The sequence below is a fragment of the Morone saxatilis genome, unplaced genomic scaffold, assembly GCF_004916995.1.
Source record: "Morone saxatilis isolate NCDOM2014 unplaced genomic scaffold, NCSU_SB_2.0 Contig12, whole genome shotgun sequence".
NCBI lineage: Eukaryota > Metazoa > Chordata > Actinopteri > Moronidae > Morone > Morone saxatilis.
The window spans coordinates 6,342,286-6,351,363 of NW_023339674.1; the positions used below are offsets into that span (position 1 = coordinate 6,342,286).

General features: G+C 40.7%; 1 protein-coding gene across 1 annotated transcript in view; it reads left to right on the forward strand.

Annotated features, from left to right (window-relative positions):
• lrp8 (low density lipoprotein receptor-related protein 8, apolipoprotein e receptor) overlaps positions 1–9,078 on the forward strand; it is a 161,027-nt gene that overhangs the window by 117,923 nt on the left and 34,026 nt on the right. Inside the window, 2 exon segments of the mRNA XM_035654111.1 lie at positions 2,810–2,929; positions 4,422–4,547. Of these exon segments, the coding sequence (XP_035510004.1) occupies positions 2,810–2,929; positions 4,422–4,547 (246 nt within the window).

Genomic DNA, 9,078 nt, shown 5'->3' on the forward strand with positions numbered 1-9,078 from the left:
TCAGGGGAAAATGAGGGAATGGTGCACGACCATTCAAAAATATGACTGGGTTTCTAACGATACAAAGCTTAATGCAAATGGGTGAAGTGTCCCTTTAATTACCTTATACAAGGTTTGATACACAGTTTTTACCCAGGTTTGCAGGTCATGTCAGATTCCTCCTCCACATGCCACAACTTGCGGTCAGCCACCTCCGAGCCCGACATAGTTGATAAACTTCTGGATAAAGAAATTAAAGATACATTCATGATCTGTCCATTTCCCAGTCCACTGTTCCCTACATTTAGAATCAGTCATCCCCACACGGCTCCTCAGTCCCAAGCATCAATAGCCTAATTCCCAGGCCAGATTTCTTCATGCAATATGCAACAATCGACCATGCTATCTCCCTCATCCGCTTAGCTGGCCAAGGAGCCTGGTTGTCCAAGGCAGACATCACCAATGCTCTTAAAGTCTTTCCCATCCACTCCGACAACTGGCATCTCTTTGGCGTTTTCTGGAAGGGTGCAGACTACTTTGCCATGCGCCTGACCTTTGGGTGCAAAAAATATTTGATTCCTTGTCCGTAGCCTTCTGCTGGATCTTGACAAACAACTACAAACTCGCCCACAAACTACAAACCCATACATTGTCCATCTCCTCCTATGACTTTTTCACAGTCAAACCATCATCTTCTCCCCCATCATACAGTCTCAATACTCTGCTTTCAATGAGCTTGGAGTTCCTCTCTCCCCAAAGAAAACAGAGGGTCCCTGCACATGCCTGGAATTTCTTGGTATTATCCTTGACTCCGTTTCACTCCAAGCATCCCTGTCCACTGAGAAAGTCCATCGGATTTTCTTCCTCATTTCAAATTTCCTCCCGGCTCACAGATGCACTAAACGACAACTTCTCTCACTGCTCAGCCACCTCAATTACGCCATCTGCATCACCCCCCAAGGTTGATCCTTCTTGTCACACCTCCTTTCCATAGCCTCCTCTGTTACATCTCTCCATGACCATGTCTCACTGAACAATGCATGCAAAATGGAGCTAAAATTATGGCACCAGTTCCTCTCATCATGGAACGGCATTTCATTATTTTATGACGACCACATCACCAAGCCAGAAGGCATCCTGCTATTCTACTTACGGCTACTTTGGCAGCAGGTGGTTTATAGCCAAATGGTCACCTTAATTCTCATCTCTCTCTCCTTCATTCGCCATCTGCGCAATATACATCGTCATCATAGCAGCTATTCTTTGGGTTCACAAATGGTCCAAAAAACCCATCTCCATCCACTCCGACAACAGCTCCGTCGCCGACTAGACTACATCAACTCCAGGCTAACCAGCAGCGCTTTCCCCCAGGACACTCTGGTTATCACAGAGACAGGCAAAGTAGCTACACAAAATTGATCTTCATCTCCACTTCCGCCAAATCCTGTCCAGATCAGTAAATATCCCCAGAACCATACTCATGGCATTCGTTTCGCATCAGAGCATCCACCGCTTCCAGGCAGGGAATCAGATAACATCATTAAACTCCTCTGCAGATGGTCTTCTCCAGCATATTTTACGTACATCCGTAATGACCTGAACAATATTAAAAACGCCCACACTTATCTGTCGATTTGAAGTTTGTTTGAGAAGAGATAAGAAGAGACGGCTCCCCCACTCAGACTCTCATCAACCATTTGGTTCCCTCCTACCATCTTGCTAAACTCCACCATCCATCCATCCATTCATCACAAACCAAATTTTTCATCCATCTGTTGATCCCTCAACCCTTCCCTTCATCCCTCGACCCTCGTCCCTTCGTCCTTAATCCCTTAACCCTTTACCAATCCATTCATCCCTCCTACAGCTTATCCTATTAGTTCACATTCATCCATTATGTGTAATAAACCTTTCTAATTCCATACGTTCATCTGCGTACGTCCTTTCAAGGTTTTTATGTTTTCACTTTTTGTACTTTAATATTATGCTGACACTGAGCTGATGTTATCTGATAGATTGCACTGGCTGTACTATAAATTACAACCTGAATTTTAGTTAAATGTCTTCTTTCTATCTCTGTCAGTCTCTCTTAATTTCTATTCTTGTTGTTTCTCTCTTTTCTCTTCTTCTTTCTCTCCCAGTTTCCCTGTCTCACAGCAGAACCTGTCGCCTTGAAGCTTAAATCTTTAATGTAAACCGGTAATGAAGTACCAGCTTTAGCTTTATGCAGAGATCTCTCTCTACTCCCTGGAGGGTAGTTAAGAGACAAAAGAATGAAAGGAGGCATGTAACAGATACAAAAAGGAAGGGACGTACTGTAGAGGAAGCATGACTGAAAGGGAGTCCAATCTGTCAAAAAACAAGGAGGAAATGGAGAGAATGAGATGAGAGGGTGAAGGACAGCATGTGTAACAATAGGCATTATAGTGGAGTAGCACCTGGCACACGTGGCCAAGCTCCCGGTTGGGAAATGGATTGTTTCCAGGTGTGTTTGGCTAAGTCTGTCCCTGTTCACCATGAACACACACACACAAGCAGGTCTATAAATATACTGTACACACAAACACATACCCTTCTTTATGTGTAAACAGACACACTTTACTAAATCATCTTAACTGGCATGGTGATTAAAACTATGCATAAGCACAAACTCCGGGTGTTTTGTCTTTCTGTCCAACTTTTTCTTTGTGTCTTCTCCAGGCTCAATTGTTCTGTCCAATAACCTACTGCAGTTATTTCATCAATATTCAACTCCTCTTTACTTCCCTCCGCTCTTGTGCCTGTCTCGTCTTCTGCCCTTCCTCCCTACTCTCCCTCTCTCTCTCTGCAGGCCTGAATGAGTGTGCAGACAACAATGGTGGCTGTTCCCACATCTGCAGGGACCGAAGAATTGGTTATGAGTGTGACTGTCCCTCTGGGTACAAACTCCTGGACAAAAAGACTTGTGGAGGTAAAAAAAAGAAGTTATGCGACAAAACTAGTGCTTTAGTGCAGGAGACCATAACTAATGTATAATCACACCTTTTCAAGGTCCGGCCAGGTTGCGCTGGTGCTATTTCTTTTCTGCTCTCCTCTGCTCTTTTTGGCTCTGGGAGCTCCATAAGAGTTTAATAGGGTTACTATCCCAACTATTAGCAAATGTTTTGGTAAAAGGGACATTTTGACATACCTTATTGGAAAACTTGTTTTTCATTATATATTTAAAGTCAGTTTCATTGATCTGCGTCCAGTAAAGGACGAAGTCTGGGACGTGACTTGAATCTGGCATATTTACATTTTGTATGTTTATTAAATACACATGGAAATATAATTTGAGACATTGTGGATTTCTGTAGCAGTTATAGGTTGGATATCATGACCAACAGCTACTGGATGTAACTTTAGTTTGGTTGCCAGGGCCAGATTCTTGGGTAGAACACCATCCATGATGGCAATATTATGGTTTTATTCATCTTAACTTTTACAGTTTTTTTTTCAATGGGACTAAAACACAGTGGAGTTTTTTTCAATGCATACTAAGTGTGTATGGTAACACCTACTGTAATTGGAGATGTTATATAGAATTGCTTAAAAGATTAATCAAAAACGCGACATTTTGAAACTGTCTGGGAAATCACAATGCCAGATTTTTGCATTTCTTCTCCTCAACAAGTTGAATTAGCAAGACACAAAGCATAAATAAGACAGCTTTGAAGTTGCTTGAAAGTGATTAAGTTTTACTTTGGTCAGAGCCAGTGAAGCAGTTTCCCCTGCTTCACATCTTGGTGCTAAGCTTGACTAAACACATCCCAAATCCTGATCTCAGTGAGATCAAATTGGTATTGATCTTCTCATGAGGGTGTGGGTTTGCTGGTAAACAAGTATTTCCCAAAATGTTTGACTTTGCTTTATAGTTTTATTTGGTTTTAGGTGCTTAAATGAACTGACTGAGTCTATCTGGTGTCCTAAACAAACAAGCAAGACAATATGTCTGTGCAGTGGACAGGTGAAATTATCACTGGACAGAATATTATAATATAAAGAATAATCCAGTCCACATTTCAGCCATCAGATCCTCTCCTTGAATAAGAAATAATATAATATTGAACCTTTTTTTTTTTTAAATTTGGGAAAAAATTACTTCTAATAACTTAAAAGCAACAATGGTCTCAAAAGTGATCCGTGCAAATGAAATTTAACTGGGTTTTCCGTAATTACATTTTCACTTAACAAGCTTTAGCTTTCACATTTCTCAAACTAAGATCTAATCCTGTCTGTTCCCCAGAGAAATACAAATCCTAGAAACTCCATTTGAAGAATCAAATTCTTTTGAGAAGCATTGTTAGCTTGCTAGATACTGAACACATACTTTTCTTATTTCTCAATCTTCAGACAAAAAATACTGTGTTTCTCTATAGTTTTTTTATGATCTTTATGCCTTTGTGCCATGTTTCTCTTTACAGACATAGATGAATGTGAGAACCCAGATGCCTGCAGTCAGATCTGCATCAACTACAAAGGAGATTATAAGTGTGAATGCTACGAAGGCTATGAGATGGACCCTGCCTCTAAGACCTGCAAGGCCGTGGGTGAGCCATTTATCACTCACAAACACACACGCTCAAGCCCATTTGTACAGGTAAAGACGTACGCTGTCAAAGATGAATGTTCCCACCAAAATACAGTCATGAGCACACATGTACTTAAGAGGAATCACACGTCGAGCCCAACTCTTATATACACACCAATTACTTTCCCATTCAAGCACCCCTAGCTACCGAGTCACATCCCACACTGTGGGACTCTGTGAAACGGGATGCTCTCTTTGTATGCAGGCCTTGCACATCAATCTGTGCAAAGATAAATATTTGCCACCTTTTTCTGCAGTCCTCACTAATGAAAAGTTTGCAGCCAGCTGCCTCTGCTCTCCCTGGAGTGTCAAGGGAAGGATGCTGTGTGGGGAGGGGGGCCTGTCTTCTCTCTATAGCACACTAGCAGGGTCTGTACCCCTTGTTGGCCTGGGTAAACACTCCAAGCAGTGGTATGAATGAAAAAAAAATCCTCAAAACCGCACCAGGCACGGTTGTTATTGAAAAATGGTCCGCCTAAATCCTGAAGTGAAGATGCAACTGTAGCTTGTTAGCTGCCTTTTGAAAAGCTCCATGTGAATTCTGGGTGTTTTTAATCAGTGCCCCCATTCTCTGTCCGTTACAGCTGGCTTTACCGATAACGACACTGTCTGTCAACAACCATTTAGACACCTGCAGATAACGTTTCACTGACAAATTAGAGCTTCTGATGTGTAGTGATGTTATGATAAAAGTTGATGTATATTTTACACCTAACAGTGCGGAGAATTTCAGCAGCATTATCAGTGCTTTACCAACAGTATAAAACAGGAAACATAGGCTTTTACTCTGGGAGTGTGAGTGCCTTGCAACTGCCCCTTTACTTAAATTGGGAATAGAACCTTTAACTGATTGAGTTACACAGCAAATTAACTTTTTTTTGTGGGAAAAGAGAGAGAAAAGAGTGTTATTAGTGATTACCGCCATCGGTCTTAGGTTGAGTCATTATAGGGTGAACTGGTCTGGTAATGAGAGAGCTTAAAGCAGAAAACAGGCCCTCACTCTTAAGCTAAGTGGCATAAAATCCACCATTGATTGCTTCATGTCTCTCTGTGTGAATCTTTATTACTGCTAGGCAGAGCAAACAGTCCTTGTCAGGTCAGGGCATTTATAAGAGGGGAGAATAGGCAAGCAGAGGAGAAAAGATAGAGAAAAAAAGATGGATGCATTGTATGAATATCTTTCTGCTCATTGAAGTAATGCAGAGATGCATCCCGCAGTGTTGACTGTGGCACGTCATAGTGTGCCAAAAGAGACGGAAAGACAGAAAATGTGACAGGATTATTGTTTATGTTGTGGTTTATTTATTCCTAGGCACAAATAGGGCTGGGACCATGCATGCAGAGATACTGTATCTGCTTTGTGAAGCTAATGAAATGAAATGTGGATTTAATGAAGCTCCATTTGCCTGTGAACTCATTTTTAGACACATGTAAACCCTATCACACATGGCCACAGACGTCAGCACATATAAACACTTTCTGGTCACACAAATGCACATGTAGGCATTTTGGGGAGTCATGTCAGAGTTTGCACACAGACACAATTCCCCTGTGACTGACTGGCCTGGAGGAATGTCACGTTCTGTGCTGAGACGTGACATGTGCCAAGTGGCAATATAATTTGCACATATTGAAGTGCAGGCTGCAAAATACCAGGCTGTTATTTGTGCTTCTTTGTCAGAGGCACACAGCAAAAACACAATGTCATCCTCAAGTTACACACAATGCCATATATAGCTTATTTCCCCCTGCATTTCTTGCTTGTGTTTGTTGTAGTTAGCCCAAGTTGAGCCTATGCAGATAATTAGGAGAAGAGTTACTCATAGCTGAAGAATAACCTCTGCTCTTTGCATTCTCGTATGTGAGTGCATTTCATTCTGATCCTTACACGTTGTTTCAGCCTCTGCAGATTAATTTCAGAGTAATATGCAACTGTTACAGGAGCAATGCTAATTAAAATTTAAGTCCCAGGTTGGAGTCATAATGCGTTCACTCTTCTAAGCTGGTATTTGTGTATGCATATCTGTGTGCATGTTTGTATTGGTACATGGCAGCGCCCATTAAGTCCCCTGAAGAAAGCCTTGCTCTACTACTAATTGCATTCATTGTTTTTGTGTTTACACCTTTATGGGTGTGATGCCACTCACTGAGTCGTCAACTTGAGTTATTATTATTGTGCGTAAGAGACAGCAAGAGAGAGAGGCAGTGTGGGAGTTTACTTTATGTATGAGGTATGAGAATAACAGCCGGTCCACACAGACCACAGTTTCTGAGGCATTTCTTGACCAGTTTAGTCATTATGTCATACATGAATCAGAGTTAATACAAAATTAAATTGGGCCAAGACCAAGAAAGAGAAAGAGAAGGATGGAGATGTGAGAGCCCACTTACATGAAGGAAGATAACACCTGAGTATTATTATCATTTTATGTCACAGCTGATCAGTCAACATATTGAGGGGAAGTACTGCAGCATAGTTTCTTAAGTTTCTTTGTCAGTGTCACTTTTTTCATTATTTTAAAAGGCTCAATAAAATAAAACTGTTCAATGTTGCAACTAGAACTTTAAATGCTGCAATAATGATTATAGCATTTCTGTTTTTTAATATTAGCTGATGTTTATAATGTGATTGTTGGATTCAACAATATATTCAGGGTGGATAAAAAAACAAATAACTATGCTGCAGATTTGACATGTCAATCAAAACAACAAATATCCCTCACTGGCTCTGCTCATTTGCATCTACTCAACTCAAGTTCAGTGTTTGCAGTGGTAAAGGGGCAAATATTGGGTGCACTGAAATATGAATGATATAGGTAATATTCACATACAGAAAATAAAATTGCTCTTTAATGACAGTTGACAACAGAGCCCTTTGAGGCAGTCAAATTAAAGTTCATGAAATTTACAGACAGGAGGCTGATAAAACGAGAAAGATGTGACAGCATGAAATACATTACAGGTACACACAGACTGGTTGATAAATGCCGGGCACGCTGTCGCAACAATGCAGAAGAAATTTACCGCCTGTGGACCAGTCTTTCTTTCTTTCTTTCTTTCTTTCTTTTTTTGCTCTTGTTTCTTTCTCTTGTTTCTTGTTCTTGCTCTCATCTACAGTGTACGGCAGGCTTAACAGTGCCAAGAGCAGTTTGTGCCACACTTGACAGTTTGAGCACACAGTTTTCAAAAATGGTTTAAAGCAGTGGTCAGATTTTCCCCATTGTCAAAAGATTTCCCCATGGGACCCAAGATGTTGTGGAACACTGTCAAATCTCATCTTAGAAGTTTCTCTTTCAGTTTTAGCTATTTAATGGACTAGTACATAACTATTTATTCTGTCTGCCTGTAGGAATATTGGAAAAATTCATCCAGAATACAAATTTTGCATATATCTATATATTTTCTGTGTTTTATCTTATCTCTATATGACCTATCAAGCTTGTTAGAAGACAAGGCAACAATTCTTGCCTTCCACAGAAATAATGAAGCATTATATAACTTTGTCATGCGGAATGCTACAGAGTGGAAAAAAACAGCACTTTTTGACATTTGTTGACAGAAGGTTCATTTCTGTTCCCTGCTGCAGCATCTATTCATCATTATATACCATGGTTTGTATGTCTTAATGAGCATGGCTGATGTGGTTCTACTTCCAGACATAACATCATCCTAATAACCTAATCCAGTGTAGGTCCATTCACGCTGGCTACAACTGTACATCCCCATCATCCTGCAGAATTTCATACCTTTATGTCTGACCTTTCCGTCTGTCTTCATGTTTTTATTCTTAGTTTGCATAACTCTACAACATAAACATCTGCTTTGGTATGAAACAAATCAATGCTCCTGCAGTGCCTGATGGCATTTCCCCAACCCCTATTTATCTTTTCACTGCATTATCTTAATTGGCTAACGTGGCACAATGGCCCTGAACTGGCAGTACAGATTAAAATATATCTAGGGGACCCTGTTCTTCTTAGCAAAGCCGACTGTTGCTCTGCTGGAATCTACTGAGGAGAGATAATATTGTACCTTTTGATGAGATCTCTGGTACCTTGGCCTGAAGAAAACAGTGACTCAGCTTTTTTTGCCTTGAGGAGGACATATTGCTGCGACAACAGTGATGAGGGATTGAGATGTTGTCTTGAAAAAGTGAGCCAGGGGGATTGATGAAAGAGAAATTAGATCTATCTCTGTCCTTATTATATATACTCATCCTGTCTTTCTCACTTTTTTTTGTTTCACTTTGCCCACCCGACTTTCTTTCCCCTGCTGTCACTTGACTTTTTGATATCTTTTCCAGCTTCCTCCCCTAATTACAATCTCGTACTCTTCATTTCTCCATAACTCTACCTGCATCCATCACATTTGCTTGTGCCTGTCTCTTTCTTACTTCGTTCCCTTCTCTCTCTCTCTCTCTCCTGTCTCTTTCTACTTCAGTCCCTTCTCTACATACTCTCATTCCTACTTCTACTCATCTCTCTCTCTCT